Source organism: Phalacrocorax aristotelis, chromosome 1 (genome assembly GCF_949628215.1).
Source record: "Phalacrocorax aristotelis chromosome 1, bGulAri2.1, whole genome shotgun sequence".
NCBI classification, from domain to species: Eukaryota; Metazoa; Chordata; class Aves; order Suliformes; family Phalacrocoracidae; genus Phalacrocorax; species Phalacrocorax aristotelis.
Window position 1 is genome coordinate 121,928 of NC_134276.1, and position 18,191 is coordinate 140,118.

General features: G+C 53.4%; 1 protein-coding gene across 5 annotated transcripts in view; it reads left to right on the top strand.

Annotated features, from left to right (window-relative positions):
* DCHS1 (dachsous cadherin-related 1) overlaps positions 1-18,191 on the top strand; it is a 98,779-nt gene that overhangs the window by 41,114 nt on the left and 39,474 nt on the right. For 4 of the 5 annotated variants that reach the window (XM_075095194.1, XM_075095276.1, XM_075095019.1 and 1 more), the window contains one exon: positions 4,016-5,826. In XM_075095194.1, coding sequence (XP_074951295.1) covers positions 4,075-5,826 — 1,752 coding nt within the window. In that variant the 5' untranslated portion in view covers positions 4,016-4,074. Of the gene's footprint in view, positions 1-3,804; positions 3,920-4,015; positions 5,827-18,191 lie in introns of those variants that run through there. The other variant, XM_075095357.1, reaches the window with a different exon arrangement.

An 18,191-nucleotide genomic window follows, 5' to 3' on the forward strand; every position in this document is an offset into this window, starting at 1 on the left:
CGCCGCCGCGGGTGCTGCCGCAGGGGCAGACCCGCCGCGGGGCGGGCGCTCCGCGGTCGCGGCAGAGGAGCCGCAGAGGCGCCGGGCGGGGGCTGTGGGCTCGAGCGGAGCGGGGACCGGGGCTGGCAGAGCTCCGGCACGGAGGCTGCACTGTGCAGCACGCCCGGGAGCGCCCGGGGACGGGCTGTGTGCGGGGACGGGGAGCTCCTGCAGTCGCTGGGCCCGACGGCTGGGAAGCCCCAGGCGGGCGGGGAGCCCAAAGAGCCTGGGGCCCAGGCTGCCCAGGAGCTCTGAGGGAGAGGGAACCTTGAGAGCCTGGGGGCACCAGTGGACGGGGGAGCAGATGAGTCCCTGCAGCACCTCTGCGATGAGCACACAGTATGGCAGGGGCCAGGTCAGTGCTGAGATAGATGCCTGTGGGCTGGTTAATGTGTGAGGGAATTCTGTCAGCGCTTCCTTTGTGGGGGAAGTGTTTTCAGAGACAGGATAGCCTGGAGGAAGCCCTGGTGTGGCACAGAAATGGGATGCACAGGGATGCAGTGGAGCTTGACTGCATCCTCGTGAGAGTATGGTCACCACCGCTGGTCACTGCTCAGCGCTGATGTCAGAGGGAAATGAGGCTGTGTGACTGGGCTGGGAGTGAGTAATAGGGGGCTGGTCCTGAAGGGCCAGGTGAGAGGTGGTAGGAGGGCCAGGAGGCATGGAGATGACTGTAAGTAGTGGCAGACTAAGAAGAGGTTGAAAGTGAGTTGTTAGCCTAAGGCTGCACTGCAGGCAAGCCTGGGCTGTGTCTGGTTCTGAGGGCAGATAACCTGAAACTCTTGAGAGGGAGCTCTGTGTGAATGTAGAAGAGAAAAGCATATTCCAGGTCAGTGACTGGTGCTCAGCAAAGATTAAACGGGCTTCTGAATCCTTCCTCATCTGTACTGGAGTCTCAAAAACATCATGATATGAGTCATGGTCTCTCATGTGAGACTTTGGATATGGCATTAGCAGCATCTGCAGCTTTGATGGAGCTTTTGCACAGCATGCACTCTGACATCTGTTTGTGGCATGCACAGTGGGTGCTGTCTTTCCAGCTTCTCTGCTGGGGCCAGTGTGGGACTGCTTCCCCTTCCCCATGGCAGACATGAGATGCGAGGTGACACTGGCAGGCAGACAGGGATGCATGCAGTGGTCCCTCTGTATCTGTTTTTTCTGAATGTGACTTACATGCTAAGTGTAGGCTGGGGTCTCCTGGTGCCTTGTCCTATCAGCCCTAGGCTTGGAGATGCTTGTGTATATTGCAGCTCTCCATTTTAGCTGTCCTTCCTGCCAACTTCCTTACTATGGCTCTGGACCCCAAATGCCTCTCTGGACAGTTTCTAATGCTAGTAGTTTTCTTCAGAGGTTTCTGCTGCCATTTTTTTACTAGGGAACTCAGTGCCCAATGGTGGGAGGGACATCAAGGGAGCAGGGCAGTCTGGCTCACATTACACAGGCTGAGCCTGGACCAGTCAAGCCAGCAGCCCCTAGTGCTGAGCTATCTGCTAATTGGAAGCAGCTGTTCATATTTGGTGACTCCGCATCCACTGAGGTCACTGCAGTCTTCCTCTATGACCCAAGCCTGCAAACTTCATAGGAACAGAGGTCTGCTAGTACCATGGATGGCCTTCTGCCCATCCTGGGCTTGTACAGTCTGGCAACCTGGCAGTTGCATCTCTTACCCAAGAGGTAGCTAGGCTCTGAAACTACCCACTTATATCCAGGGAAGAGGGAAAGGGAGAAGTTTACACAGACTTTCATCACCAGTTCCCCACCCCAAGGATCCTAATTTCTGTTCCTTGGTTGCCCCAGTGCTCTCAGCTGCTCTTCTCACTCCCCAGATTCACTTTTCAGGTTTCTCTCCTCCCCACCAGCAGCCCATAAAGCCTTGCTGCATTCCGTTCTGCTTCTTGAGAGCCACAGCACTAATCAAACCAGGTGGTTGGGTTTTTTTTCCCCATATCTGTGCCCTGTTCCAGGCATTATCCAAGACCTTTCAACTTCATCCTGTCCTGTCCTCAGCCACTGAGATTGCCCCAGGGAGCCTTGTCCCTCTATCTGCTTTTCTACTCTCCTTTTTATTTAGTTTTTGTCTAACCTCCTGCCAAGGCTTTAAACCCTCTGCCCTGTACCCTCCCATGACATGAACAGCTGGCTCATACTTAGGATGGTACAGTTTCATCACAGAAGCAAACGTGGACCGCATTACCCCAGCACTGCATGTTCTTGCTGTATGCATTTACCCCTCCAGCTGGGGAAGTTTAACTAGCTCCAAGAGTGAGCAAGATAGACCTGTCTAGGGCCACTGAGTGAGTGCAGATCCCCAGCCCACAGGGATAAAAGTAACTTCTTTTGACTTCTGCTTCTGAGAGATAACGAAGATTCATACTTCCTATGTGCAAGAAGAGTGTGTGGATTTACTTGCCATAGACTTCAGACACTGGATGCCCGCTGAAGTAAACAAACACTTCTTTCTATGTAGAAAAAACTTATTAATATTTTTTTTTTCCTGTCACTAACCCAGGATTTCCACAGGAAAAAACAGCCTAAACAGCTGACCCAAGGTGGGAAAGAGGACCCAGGAATAATCAACCTATGTCCCCTGGAAAGGGTTAACACTGCTGTAGGGTTCTTTAGATCAAGGGCTGACATTCTTAGTCCCCAGACTAGGCAATGTCAGCCACCTCCATCCCCCAAGACAGGGAGGTTCCTGCTGTCCTGCATCTGACATGAGCGGCTCCTGAGTGTGGTTATGGGACCAGCAGCAAATGCTTTCAAGAGAGTCCAAGTGTGAGCTCATGCTGCCGCCATCCCTGCAGACCACTAAGCCTCGTTTACCGGGGGCTGAAAGCAGCACTGGGGCTGGTGTTCTTCGCAAGCTCCTTGACTGCTGAGTTTCTCTGGCTAATCACAGGGAGGGTGGGCATAGCCCTGGGGGGGCTGACAGCCTTTGGGCCCTGGGAGCATGTCCAGCGTGTCCAGTAGTGGTGTTGCTGCAGGGAGCTGCTCCTCCCTGCTTGCCCTCCCCCACTGCTGCAGTGAAATGAAGCTACGGCAGGGGGAAATGGAGTGAAGGAGCCAGAATGAGCAAGGAGTAGTGAGAAGGAGACAAAGGAGGAGAGTGAGCAGTGGAGGGTGTGGGACCGGGAAGGAGCCAGAGCAGCTGGCATTTCAGACGGAGTTCCTGCGTTCTTACTGTACTGCCACCACCCTCCATGGTACCAGCTTGGGGCATCCACAGATCTCTGTGCCAGCCCAAACAATGGGCCCTGTCTGATTTTATCCTGGGCATTGCCAGCTGTGGGTGCATCCTTTGCAATACTGCCATTCTGATTTATTGTTCACTGGACTTAAGCCCACTCCAGTTCTGCTGCTCCCTCCCAGGGAAACCAGATTCGCACTTCATAGATTTTTGGCACCTGTATCCCTGTGGTCCCAAAAGGCATGCTACTGGGGGCGGGGTGGGGTGGGGTGTGGTGTCTCAACGCGGTCACTTGATGAGCTCTCCCAATTTGAGAACAGTTTTTTTCAGGGTGGATAGGTGCGAGGCTGCTGTTTGTCCAAAAATCTCCGTCGTCTTGCAGACAGCCTCCCTCAGCCTCACAGGAAGCATTCAGCTGTTAAAGGCACAGGAACACTCCGCTCTAGGGCAGCTGGCTCCAGTGTTGCCAGGAGGGCAGGTGTTTGGGAAGAATGCTTGACTATATAGGAAATAGCCTACATAGGCTAAATGTGATAGGGTACTAGCTGCTAACCTCTGCACACTGTCAGGTGTGACTTGCTTGGCTGACTTTAGGTGCTGTCCCAGGCCTTCATTCTGGGCACCCTCTGCCCTGACACATTTTCACCTTCAGTCCTTGTGAGAGATAGGTGATACAGAGCAATTGGGCAGCAGGTATGTGGCAGGCCTTCCCTCCCCATGTTTTTTTTTTCCTGTCCTTCCTTTGCTGCTCCCTCTTAACCAGCATCCTCTGGTCTGCATTCCATGCAGGATTAAAGTGCACACTGCAAAGGAGATCGAGCCACCCTCTGCTCTGCAAGTCACTAGCAATGGAGCAGATGAAAGGGTCAGCCATGCTTCTGCTGGAGCTGCTAATTCTTGGGGGCCTGAGAGCAGGGAAGGGCTCTGCTGTCCTGGGCACCCTGGATCTACAAATAGATGAGGAGCAGCCAGCTGGCACCATCATTGGGGACATCAGTGCTGGCCTGCCCCCCGGAACTAGTGCCTACATGTATTTCATCTCAGCACAGGAGGGCAGCGGTGTTACCACTGACTTGGGGATAGATGAGAACACCGGTATCATCAAAACAGCTCGTGTCCTGGACCGAGAGACTCGGGACCACTACAGCTTCATTGCTGTTACCCCAGAGGGCATCACAGTAGAAGTGAACATCCAAGTGAATGACATCAATGACCATGCTCCAGCCTTTCCCAAACAACACAGCACCTTCCAGATCCCAGAGCACACACCCATTGGCAGCAGATTTCCCTTGGACCCAGCGTTTGATGCTGACAGTGGCCTACTCAATACGCAAGGCTATGTGATTAAGGGAGAGAATGTGGGGCAGGCCTTCCGCCTGGAAACACGTCGAGGACCCAACGGGGTCCTGTATTTGGACCTGGTGGTCAGTAATGTCTTGGATCGGGAGAACCGTTCATCATACTCACTGCTGTTGGAAGCTTATGATGGTGGCTCTCCTCCCCGGAGTACCCAGATGATGCTGGATGTGTCCATCCAGGACATCAATGACAATGCTCCTAGCTTCAACCAGAGCCGCTATCACACTCTCATCTCAGAGAATTTGAAACCTGGCAGCAGCATCCTGCAGGTCTTTGCCTCTGACGCAGATGAAGGTGACAATGGGGATGTGATCTATGAGATCAACCGTCGGCAGAGCGATCCTGACCAGTACTTCACCATTGACTCCCGGACTGGAGTCATCAAGCTCAACAAGGGCCTGGACTATGAAGTACGGAAAGTGCATGAGCTGGTGGTACAGGCAAGGGATAAGGCTGTCCATCCTGAGGTCACCACAGCTTTTGTCACTATTCATGTGCGTGACTACAATGACAACCAGCCCACCATGACTATCATATTCCTGAGCGAAGACGGCTCCCCTCAGATCTCTGAGGGAGCCCAGCCCGGCCAGTATGTGGCACGTATCTCTGTTTCTGACCCAGACTATGGTGAGTACTCCAATGTCAATGTGACACTGGAGGGAGGAGATGGCAAGTTTGCCCTCACTACCAAGGACAACATCATCTACCTGATCTGTGTGGACCAGCTTCTGGATCGGGAAGAAAGAGACTCCTACGATTTGCGGGTGACAGCTACTGACTCAGGAACACCCCCACTCCGGGCAGAATCAGCCTTTGTGCTGCAGGTGATGGACATCAATGACAACCCTCCACTCTTCGATCAGCAGGAGTACAAACAAAGCATCCCTGAGGTTGTGTACCCAGGCAGCTTTGTCTTGCAGGTGACAGCTCGTGACAAGGACCAGGGTCCCAATGGGGAGGTGCGGTACAGTATCATGCATGGCCATGACACCCACTCCAGCTGGTTTGCCATTGACCCTGCCACAGGTATTATCACCACCGCTGCCCCACTGGATTATGAGAAGGATCCTCAGCCTCAGCTGACTGTGCTGGCCACAGACAGGGGAACCCCTGCCCTCTCTTCTTCAGCTGTGGTGCATGTGGCCCTTCAGGATGTCAATGACAATGAGCCAGTGTTCAGGAGTAATTTCTACAATGTGTCCCTGAAGGAGAACACCCCTGTTGGGACCTGCTTCTTACAGGTAGGTACAACTGACATGAGCTGAACTTGAGGAGGGCACAGCCAGGGCTGTGGGAGGCTTGGGACGGGAGGCCTGCCACTGAAGGCTGTTTGGTGCAGGTGTCATGGCTTAGATGGGCAACAGTTGCAACAGCAATTCTAGACAGAGATCCCCATGCTCAGTGTGAGTTGGAAATGGGGCAGAGCACTGTTACACCCTTTCTGCATGCAAGTACTGGGTGATATCACTTATCCTATGGGCACACTTTGGGGACATCCTCTGTGCTGACCTCAGCTACGATTGGGGCCCACCGTGCCAGGCCTTGCTTGTGCAAATGTGGAGCTGCCTTGCAGGCCAGGCACTCAAAATTGTACTCAGAAACATGGGTAAGACCTCTAGGAAGCTGCTTGTAGCCAAGCTACTAACTTCTCTCTCCCCCTGTGAGGTCATTAACCCAAGTTCATCAGTGTTTGTAAGGCTGGTTGTGAACATTAGCATTAATTATGCACAATTGGTATTGTTATACTATCTGCAAGCAGCACCTGTGGGATTTGAGCATAGAGACACGTGCTGCATCAGCCTTCGTGTAGTTAGAGGTCACAGGTGAGGCCTGGAGAGGTGCTGCCCCTCTGACAGGTTCTGCAGACCCCAAGATGTGCCAGTGATGTCATTTGAACTTTATATATTTTGTGTTCCCTGGATTTGCTGTTTCAATCACAGTTCAGGCCCTGGAGCCCTGGTTGCTGGAGACAGGCAATGCAACCCATCTGAGCCAGAAAGGGGAGACGTGGGTCTTTTGGCTGATAGCTGGGAACTGGTGTGGTAATGCAGCAAGGCACTGCCAACCAAGGCAGCGTCCAGACTGTCCATCAGAACAGGCACCTGTGAAGTCTGGGGCACTTCTTTGCTGGAATCATGGTGCGCTGGGATGTCTGGCTGGGGCCGTGAGGGGCTCTGGGACCAGGTGGTAAGCAGTGCCTATGGGGCCAGGAGGAGAGGGCGAGGGGAAGCAGGAATTCTGGGGCCCATGAGACAAGGCAGGAGGATGTCCCGTGGCTTTGCCGGGGAAAAGGGCCTCCAGATAGGCCTGGAGGGGGAAGTGGAGATGACAAGAACTGGTCTGTGAGGCACTGCTGGGACATGGGGGGGTATGAGCATGTGGGCTGTGAGTATGGGCCATGTAGGGTGTGTGATTGCAGGGGACCAACGGTATGGGATAGGAGTGCTGGAGAGGGTCTTGTGCGGTGGGTGAGCACAGGGGGCAGGGGCATAGGGGGTGTAGGGGAGAGTGGGGGTGGAAGGAGCAATTGGGTGGGAGCAAGGGCCAGGTGTAGAACAGAGAAAGGACATGGGGCAGGGGCAGGTTTAGGACGGGGCAGATCTGGCAGGCGGGTAAGGGACAGATCAGGATGGGATTGGGGGGAAGTCTGGGCAGAAGAAGTAGGTGGGGGATGAGGAGGAAGATTTGGGATTGGTCTGTGCAGGGCAACACTCCACACTGTCCCAGGTGGGTGGGGGATGGGGGTAGGGACAGGACGAGGGCTGGGGACAGAGATGGGGAAGGGGTCAAGGATGGGGATGGGTTCAGAGACAGGGTCATAGTGGAGGAGCCACGCACCCCTGGGTGAGCATGGAGGCCCCAGGCATGTGCAGGGAAGTCTCGGCTGCAGCAGCCCCTGAAGGGAGGCCCCCCTCTCTCTCCTTCTCCGTGCCTTCCTGCTCAGTGCCGCTTGCCGTGTGGGAAGGCGTTCTGGAAATGCAATTGGAGATGGCGGCTGGACTCCTGTCTGCGAGTGTGGGGACAGGCAGGAGGGAGAGCGGGATCTGTGGAGGAGCTTGGGGCGGTGTGGGGCCATGGGGGTGGCACAGAGAAGCTGGTCCAGTGCATGGCTGCAAGGCCGTGGTGAGGCCGGTGTAGCACAGGGGCCAGCCCAACTCCACACCGCACAGGGGAAGGTGCTGGCCCAGCGGCCAGCAGCGACTGAGGGTTTGGCCAGATTTCGATGGTCTTGGCTCAGCCCTCATGTTTCATTTGGAAACGGCGCGTCTGGGCTGAGCGCAGGTAACTCCCGCGTGGCCTCGGCACAAAGCAAACAGCTCACACATCTGCTGCTGCTTCCTCTGAGCCGGGAAACGTGAGAGGATGGGAAAGGAGGCTGGCCAGGCTGCCGGCTCGGCACTGGGCCGCAGCAGGAGCGAGCCAGGTTGGGGAGCTGGGTAGAGCCAGGGCAGGGACCGCAGGTCTCAGAGCACAGCTGCCTGGTGTGCCAACCCCTCAGCCACAGTACCCTTGTTGCCCCAAACAGGAGGGCTTCAGAGGTGCTGTCAGAATCCACAGTGGCCAACAGCCAGCACTGTGTCCCATGGGGTCGCGCATGCCCCACAACCCCTGTGGGCAACTGCTCCCGCTTGACTCCATCTGTCTGTGACTTTAAGGCACCAGGGCTCATCCTGCCTTGGGAAGTTAAAGGGTCTCTGTCAAGGTCTGGATTTGGTCCAGACTTGCATAATAGTCACGAGAGCTTAGGCCACAAGCAGGCCTTGCCATCATGATGTGCAGGCCACAGGATAGCCTCCAAGGTCAGCACAGAACTGAATGGGTTTGATTCTCCATTGGATTCCCATGTTTCTAAGCAAAAAAACCCTGGGAGGACCAGGTCTATTTTCAGACAGTGACATCTGCTCTCCATGGGCAGGACAGAATGATGGGGAAGCGGGGAGTCCATGTGAATGACCAGAAGAGGCTTGAAGAATGGCTGCAGGTCTCTAGCTCCCTTGCACTCCCCATGCTCTCTGCCAGGTCAGTCTTCGTGTTTGGTGTATGAACAGAGATGAGCAGAGCAGGTTGCTGGCCTGAGATCCCAAGAAAGAAAAAGGATCTCATAACATCATCTTTATTTATTACTTGTGTTTATCATGGGCCAGGTCCCACAGTAGCAGACTCTGCAGGAGCACTAAGCAAAGGAAATAGCAAACTCACAGTTCAAGTCTGAGATGAGAGAGAAACACCAGTGGAGAAGGAGCCCAGGGAATCAGTGAACATGACACCAGCAGAAAATAGAGCAAGGACTAGTCACTGAGTGGTTGTCTCTGTTTCTCTATGTGGCCACGAGTTGATAATATAGAAGCTTTAGGGCTCATCAGACTACATTCAAATGCTAGGGTTACATGATGTGAAGCACTCTTCTGGTATAAATTCACCCTGCTAGCTTAAATTTGTTTTAAACATTTGACTTTGTACCAGCAAGCTGCATGCATGGTCAGATATTGTCTTTCTGGGCCTTTCTAGCTTTTCATGCTAAATCAAGTATTCTCTGTCCTCTGGTGGCCAGCATAAAGCACAGAGAGCTGTGTAAACCCCGTGTTGTGAGCACAGGGTGATTTGACAGAAATGTGTATGAGATGAGATGGTGGATTATTGATTCTTGCATAGCTCCAATATTAATGATTTTGGAACCAGAGGCTACATATTTCCTTTGCAGCCATACCCACAATTGTTGGGGAACAAGGACATCAGAAATCAAAAGCTGACCAGCAACACACTTATTTTATAGTCTTATCTTGCCATTTTGAGGACAAGGCTGATGAGTTTTGAAGTTTGAGTACTGATTTGTGATTGTGTGGGACTGGCTGTGCTGCATGCACAGCACTGGGACAGCCTTTTGGGCTGTGCCCCAGATAGGAAGACCTGTATGAAGTACTGTAGGCTAGACCAGGCCACATATACTGTATTACTGAAAAACAGTCTTGACGGATAATCTTGATGCATTGGTTATTCTACTGAAGGGGCTGTGAGAGGACACGGGGAGTAGCCATGCATGGGGACTGGAACAGCATGAGGACCGACTTTGCTGCCAAAGAGAGTGGCAGGAGGTGGGGAGGACATTACTACATGCATTTGTTTTCTTGCAACAAGGGATTTAGCATTAACCTATTTTCAGACCTTTGCACGACATAAAACAGGCCTCCCCCTCCTCAGAAACAAGAAGGCAAGCTTCCCGAGGCAATACGGGGAGATGCCTGTGAGCTTGCTGGGGAGCACTGTGGGAGAAGGGAGTGCACCATGCTTCTGGGAGAGCAGGCTTGTAATGTGGGAGAGTCTGGGGGTACAAAAGGAGTGGGGACATGGGGGAGATGCTGGTACATGAGGAGGTTGTGGGGGAGGTGAGTGCTGTTGTTACCGCCAGAAGAGCTGCATTTGTTCCAAATTCCTGTGAAAGTTATTTCCTTGCACTGCCAGCAGCCTCCTCCTGGGCTTGGCACAGCAGCCAGCGCCATGATTAATTCAAGTAGCATTTCCCCTGGAGCTGCAGCAGCTTTTCCACTGCAGCCGAGAGGCCCCAGCCCCTCGCACTCCTCTCCCTCCATGCTCTGCTCCTCCCCCCCAGCCCCCTCTCACAGCTCCCTCCTTCCTCTACGTCGATCCCCAGCCCCCTCACAGCTGCCCCTTTTCCCTCACCTCTGCTTCAGCCCCAGGCCCCACATAACTCCCCTTCCTCCCACAGTCCTTGCTCACACCCTCCCTCCTCCACATCCCCCCACAGCTCCACACCTGTGCACGCTGCCCTCCAAAGTGCCAGTCCCTGTGCCTACCCTCCTGGAGCCTCAGCCCACCAGCCTGACCCGCCACCCCTCCTCAGTCTCCGCTACCTCTAGGTCTCTCCACAGCCCTTGGTTGCTGCCAGCTGCTGTTGCCTGCTCCCCGCAGGGACCCTCCCTGTTTTTCCCCCAGGGCAGCTCTCATTGGCAGTGCTCTCCCTCACCTGCAAGACCCTTGGGACACTCCAGCCTCTTCCTGCTCCGCATCCCTGCCTTGTTCCCCAGGGTCACCCTGCTTGGCATGCTCAACTTCGTGCTGCCCCGAGCCCCAGTCCCACCTGCATGTCTTGCCCAGCCGTGTCCTATCTCGCTGTGTAGACCTGCTCTAAGCACTCCCTGCCTGAGCTCTGCACAGCTGAAACCCAGCCCAGCACCCTGGTTTGGAGTCTTTCTTGGCACCTGTGCCCCCCAGGAGGCCAAGGCCAGCCCTGTTACTTCCCACACTGCACTGTTCCTGCCTGACTTGAGCCCCCCCACGTTGAGCACTCTTCCTCTGCAGAGGCACAGCTTCCCTGCCCTGCTCAGCTCCCAAGCTCCAGCACACTCTGCTGGGGCTCCTCGTGCCCTCTAGGTCCCTGCTGCAGCTCCCATTTAACCTCCCTACTGTGCCACAAGAGAGGACACCTGGGTGCCTATGTGTGAGCCTTGCTCCTCATCCTTTTGTGCCTTACTCTGCCCCAGTGCTCAGAGGACCAGGGCTCCCAGAAAGGCAGTGTTGGCCCCCACGCTTCTCAGCATGTTGCCCAGCTTCACCTTCTACTGTCATGGAGGTAGCTCCATGCCAATGTCTATAACTAAACTGCTTTCCCGCCTCAAAACTGAGGGCTTTACCCCATCCCAGAGCAGTGCTAGAGGCTGTAGGCTGTCCCTGTTCTGCATACCTTGCTGTGCATGGCTGTGGCAGCCCTGTGCCTGTCCGTGCCTACGCTGTGGCTGTGGGGCCACTAGCAAGAGCCCCTTGCCCGTGCCCTGTAACTTCTGGGTTGCAGGGAGCCAGTGGTGCAAGCACGCAGTGCCTGCAGCTGTGCAGAGGGCTCCACCCGGACATGGTGCTCCCTGAAGCCTCAGGGTCTGACCCTCGCCTGGGCCACGTGTGCTGGACAGTCGCTGGGGCCAAACCCTGACCCCTGCTTACTCCCCCGAGGCCTGAGCATGGTGGAGACGGAGACGCAGCCCGGGAGCCAGAGACAGCTCCTGAAATAGCAGCTGTGGCCGCTCCCTGGCTGCTTTTAGCTGGTCAGCAGCTGTGCCAGGGCTGGGGAGGGCAGGACGCCTGGCACACGCTCAGGCAAAGGGAGCTGTGCGTGGGATCGTTGACCACACTGGCGCCAGCCTCCCCTCCTCTCCCACCAAGAGCCGTCACTCTGAGGGGCGGGAGCCCAGAGCCAGATGTTTGCCAAAGCCACAGCGTAACATGTGCGTAGCAGAGATCCAGCCAGGGCAGGGCTCCAGATGAGCTCCCTGCATGCTGACTGCGCTCGCTGGAAATGGGGAGGACAGCCAGAGAATGGAGGCCCGAGCTGCTGAGAAGCACTTCGTTCCCTTTCCAGCACTGTGGACTGTGTAGGGGGGTACATGGGTCAGCAGTGAGCCTGGGAGGGCAAGGGATGTCTGTGTTAGAGGGGGTCCGGAGTTGACCTCTAGATGGATCTGTGCTGGGTCCAGTCCTGTTCAACATATTCACCAGTGGCCTGGATGAAGGGACAGAGCGTACCCTCAGCAAGTTTGCTGGTGATAGAAGACTGGGAGGACTGGCTGATACACCAGGAGGCTGTGCTGCCGTTCAGCGAGACCTGGACAGGCTGGAGAGCTGGGCCGAGGTGAACTTCATGAAATTCAACAAGAGCAAGTGCAAGGTCCTGCACCTGGGGAGGAACAACCCCATGCACCAGTACAGGTTGCAGGCTGACCTGCTGGAAAGTGGCTCTGCTGAGAAGGACCTGGGAGTGCTGATGGACAGCTGGCTGACCATGAGCCAGCACTGTGCCCTTGTGGCCAAGAAGGCCAATGGTATCCCGGGGTGCATTAAAAGGAGTGTGGCCAGCAGATCAAGAGAGGTTATCGTCCTCTTCTACTCTGTCCTGATGAGGCCGCGTCTGGAGTACTGCATCCAGTTCTGGGCTCCCCAGTTCAGGAAAGACAGGGAACTACTGGAGGGAGTTCAGCAGAGAGCTACCAAGATGATCAGGGCACTGGAGCATCTCTCTGTACTGAAAGAATGGTCAGGCACTGGAACAGGCTGCCCAGAGAGGTGGTGGACTCACCAGGCCTGGAGGTGTTAAAAAACACGTAGACATGGTACTTCAGGGCATGGTTTAGGAGGCATGGTGGTGTTGGGTTGAAGGTTGGACTTGGTGATCCTGGAGGTCTTTTCCAACCTTAATAATTCTATGATTCCATGTCACCAGTGCTACGCTTCCCTCCTATTAAGTGTCTCTACACATCTTCCACTCCACAAATTAGTATATTGTGCATTAACTAAGTTACAGTCTCAAAATGTCAGTTCTATAGTGAACAGTCAGTATGCATATTTCTAACTGGGACCCATAAAATACTCAAACCCCACCTGGATGCAGTTCTGTGCTCCCTGCTCAAGCAGGGGGCTTGGACAAGATGATCTCCAGAGGTCCCTTCCAACCCCTACCATTCTGTGATTCTGTAAAGGAGAAGCCTTGACTCCTACAGGTGATGCAGCTGAGGACCCCATTGTGGGGCTGTGCTTCTCCATCCATCCCTGACTCTGGGGAACTAAGAGCTTTCTGGTGCCTTAGCTCCACTCTTCCCTCCTGCCTTGCTGGGGGACTAGGAGGAGGACAAGGCCTCAAGGCCCATCTTTGTCCTCAGAGCTCTTCATGCGGTGGGGAGAAACACACCTGCCCAGCACCTGCCCTCCTTCCCTCACAGCAGTCATAACTCCCTAAGACTGTGCTCAGGTTTCTTTCTGCCTAACTCTGAGCCATCCTGCCGCTCTTCTTTGTCATCCACTTCTGCTCTTTTTTGGCCACAGCATGTCTAGCTGCGGTAGGTGCAGAGTACACAAGTGAAGTCTTCTCACCAAACCTGCAGGGAAGAAGGGACAGGTCACAGCTGCTGCCTCATAATGATCCGGGGTGTGGTGCAGAGCTGCTGGAGCACATCAGTTCTCTCAGAAGGATTGGAGCTGAAAGGGGAAGTAGGAGGCCTTAGGCTGGAGATCACAGAACAGTTGAGTTTGGAAGGGACCGCCTGAGATAATCTAGTACAACCCCTGCCCCGCTCAAGCAGGGCCATCCAGAGTTGGTTGCCCAAGACCATGTCCAGGTGGCTTTTCAATACCTCCAAGCATGGTGACTCTACCACCTCCCTGGGCAACCTGTGCCAGAGCTCGGTCACCCTCACGGTGAAAAAGTGCTTCCTGATGTTCAGAGGGAACCTCCTGAGTTTCAGTTTGTGCCTGTTGCCTCTGGTGCTGGGCACTGGGCACCACTGTGAAGGGCCTGGCTCCATCCTCTTGGTGTCCTCTTTCATGTACGGATGACATAGCCCCTGAGCCTTCTCTTCTCCAGGCTGAACAGTCCCAGCTCCCTCAGCCTTTCTTCATAGGCAAGATGCTCCAGTCCATCATCTTCATGGCCCTTCACTAGACTCTCTGGGCCCAGCATTCCAGTTGCAGCCTCACCGGTGCTGAGTAGAGCAGAGGGAAAGGATCATCTCCCCCAACCAGCTGGCAACACTCCTCCAGGATTCCGTTTGTCTTCATTGCAGCAAGGGCACATCGCTGTCTCATGTTCAACTTGGTGTCCACCAAGAGCTCCAGGTGCTTTTCTGCCAAGCTGCTTTCCACCTGGGTAGCCCCCAGCATATATTCTTGCATGGGGTTGTTCCTCCCCAGGTGCAGGACTTTGTATTTCCTCTTGTTGAACTTCATGAGGTTCCTGTCAGTCCATTTCACCAGCCTGCCAAGGTCCCTCTGGATGGCAGCACGACCCTATGGCGCATCAGCCACTCCTTCCCATTTGGTGTCATCAGCAAACATGATGAGGGCATGCTCTGCCCCGTCATCTAGATCATTAATGAAGACATTAAACAGGACTGGACCCAGTATTGACCCCTGGGGTATACCACCAGCTACTTCCTTCCAAGTGGACTTTGTGCTGCTGATCACCACTTTCTGGGCTGAGCCATTCAGCCGGTTTTCAATCCACCTCACTGCTCATCCTGCCCATTCATCAACAGCTTGTCTATGAGGATCTTATGGGATACAGTGTCAAAGGCTTACTGAAGTCCAGGTAGACAATATCCACTGCTTTTACTTCAGCTACCAGGCCAGTCATTTATCAACTTTGTCAAGCATGACTTCCCCTTGGGTGAAACCGTGCTGACTACTACCGATGATTTTCTTGTCCTTCATGTGCATGCAAACACTTTCCAGGATTAACTGCTCCATCACCTTCCCAGGGATCGAGGTGAGGCTGACTAGTCTGTAGTTACCTGGGTCCCACCTGGCACCTCCTGCTTACCCTCTTGAAGATAGGAGTGACATGTACTTTCCTGCAGTCTTCAGGCACTTGTCCCAAACGCTATGATTGAGCAAAGATTATTGCGAATGACCTTGCAGTGACATCTACCAGCTCCCTTGGCGCTTGTGGATGCATCCCATCAGGGCCCATGGACTTATGTATGTCCAGTTTGTGTAAGAATTCACTGACCTCATCCTCTCCAAGCAAGGGCATGTCTTCCTTGCTCCACCCTTCACCTCAGACTCTGGAACCTGGGATTTCTGAAGACTGGCCTTACTAGTAAAGACTGAGCGAATGAAGGCATTAAGTACCTCAGTCTTTTATTTGTCCTCTCTCACGAGGTCCCCAGCTGTTGGCCTGTATTTTCCCTAGCCTTCCTTTTGTCACCTACACACTTGTAGAAGCCCTTCTTCTTGATTTTGACATCCCTTGCCATATTCAAATCCAGCTGGGAATTAAATGCAAGCAGTTACGTTTTCATGCAATTACAACGATCCGTTAGTGATTTCAGCAGAAAACACCCCAGATGTAGTCCCTGAGCCCCTCCATGGTAGCAGCCTCTTCTATACCTATCAAAGAACCATTCAAAACACAGCATCAGGTTTATCCCCTGGGTTCCTTAACACATTCTGTGATCCCAAGGGGCACATGCCATTTCATTTGCATGCATTACATGAAAGGAATAATACATATTTTGTCTGTCACTTTCATCCAGTTTCTTTTCCTGACTTGACATCAGCAACCTGATCTAGTTGAAGATGTCCCTGCTCATTGCAGAGGGTTGGACTAGATGACCTTTAAAGGTCCCTCCAACCCAAACTAATCTATGATTCTATGATTTTTAATGCAAAAATAGCAGTGGCATATCCCAGCCTTATGCTACCACTACACTGTGTAGTTCCTTTTGCATTTACTGCCCTACCCCTTTTCCTTCAGGCTGCCTTTCATCCTTCAGGCCTTTCCCAGTTCTCCTCCCTGGCACACAAATGGTGACTGTGCCAAACTGTAGCTATTTGTTTTAATGTTTTGCATTTTTTGTGTGCTTTTCAGTTAGCACATTTCTCCTGATGGCATGCATTTTGCATACTAGCATTCACATGACTGCCATGATATTCCTAAGTCTGAGTTTACAGTATCTAGATAATCACATCTCTAAATATTCACTGTTTGTCATGCATATAGACTTGAGAACTTTCTCAGCCTTTTCATAGTGGTTGCAAACAACTTCTGTAGACATGGAGAGGCTGCCCAATGTACAAAACATCCTGCTGGGGTTGTCTGTAAGGGCTCACTGCCCACTTAGCAGCTGTCAGCATTGGAGTGCCTTTGTCCCCTCTCCCCCATCCTGCTATGGGGCATGCAGCACTGATTAACAACTGTCCATACTAAAAAGCTTGTCTCCAAAGTCTGTAGTGAAATGCAGCTTTTTCCCTAAGGATGCTTTTGGTTTCTGGCCCCAGACTCGGGCTGCAGCCCCGATCTCCAGCTGGATCTCCAGGTTGCCTGCTTCCTTCACCAGTACCAGGATGCCAGCCTCTGGTTCAGGCTGTCCTCTCATATTGAAGTCACATATCATAGAATCATAGAATCATAGAATGGTTTAGGTTGAAAAGGACCTTTAGAGGTCATCTAGTCCAACCCCCTGCAGTGAGCAGGGACATCTTCAACTAGATCAGGTTGCTCAGAGCCCCGTCCAACCTGACCTTGAACACTTCCAGGGATGGGGGATCTATAACCTCTCTGGGAAACCTGTTCCTGTCTTTTATCACCTTCATTGTAAAAAAATATTTTTCCTTTTTTTCCAGTCTAAATCTCCCCTCCTTTAGTTTAAAACCCTTTCCCCTTGTCCTGTCACAACAGGCCTTGCTAAAGAGATTGCCCCCCATCAAGTACTGGAAGGCTGCAATAAGGTCTCCCCACAGCCTTCTCTCCTCCAGGCTGAACAGCCTCAACTCTCTCAGCCTGTCCTCGTAGGAGAGGTGCTCCAGCACTCAGATAATTTCTGTGCCCTCCTCTGGACCCGCTCCAAAAGGTCCGTGTCCTTCTTGTGCTGAGGACCCCAGAGCTGGATGCAATACTCCAGGTGGGATTTCACCAGAACAGAGCAGAGGGGAAGAGTCCCCTCCCTCGCACTGCTGACCACGCTTCTTTTGATGCAACCAAGGATATGGTTGGCTTTCTGGGCTGTAAGAACACATTGTTAGCTCATGTCCAGCTTTTCATTCACTAGTACCCGCAAGTGCTTCTCTGCAGGGCTGCTCTCAATCCCTTCATCCCCCAGCCTGTATTGATACCGGGGGTGGCCCCGAACCAGGTGCAGGACCTTACACTTGGCATTGTTGAACCTCATGCGTTTCTCCCAGGCCCAGCTCTCCAGCGTGGTCAGGTCTTTCTGGATGACATCCATCCTTCAGGTGTGTCAACTGCACTGCTCATCTTGGTGTCATCTGCAGACTTGCTGAGGGTGCACTCGATCCCAATCTCTATGTCATTGATGAAGATACTAAATAGTACCAGTCCCAGTACAGACCCCTGAGGGACACCAATTGCCACCGGTCTCCATCTGGACATTGAGCCATTGACCACTACCCTCTGGATGCAGCCATCCAGCCAGTTCCTTATCCACCGAACAGTCCACCCTTCAAATCCGTATCTCTCCAGTTTAGAGAGAAGGATGCTATGGAGGACCATGTCAAAGGCCTTACAGAAGCCCAGGTAGATGACATCCATAGCTCTTCCCTTGCCCACTGATGTAGTCACTCCACCAGAGAAGGCCACTAGGTTGGGCAGGCAGGACTTGCCCTTGGTGAAGCCATGCTGGCTCCCCCGAATCACCTCCCCATCCTTCATGTGCCTTAGCATAGCTTCCAGGAGGATCTGTTCCATGATCTTCCCAGGCACAGAGGTGAGGCTGACGGGACAATAGCTGCCCAGGTCCTCCTTTCTACCCTTTTTAAAGATGGGCACAATGTTTCCCTTCTCCCAGTCCCCAGGGACTCCACCTGACTGCCATGACTTTTCAAATATCATGGAGAGTGGCTTAGCAACTACATCAGCCAATTCCCTCAGGACTCTGGGATGCATCTCACCAGATCCCATAGACTTGTGTATATCCAGGTTCCTCAGGCAGTCACAAACCTGATCTTCCCTTATGTGGGAGGGACTTTATCCCCCTGGTCCCTATCCTGCGGTCCATTGGCTTGGGAGAGGTGAGGAGCGACATCACCAGTGAAGACTGAGGCAAAAAAGGTATTGAGTACCTCAGCCTTCTCCTCATCTGTTGATACC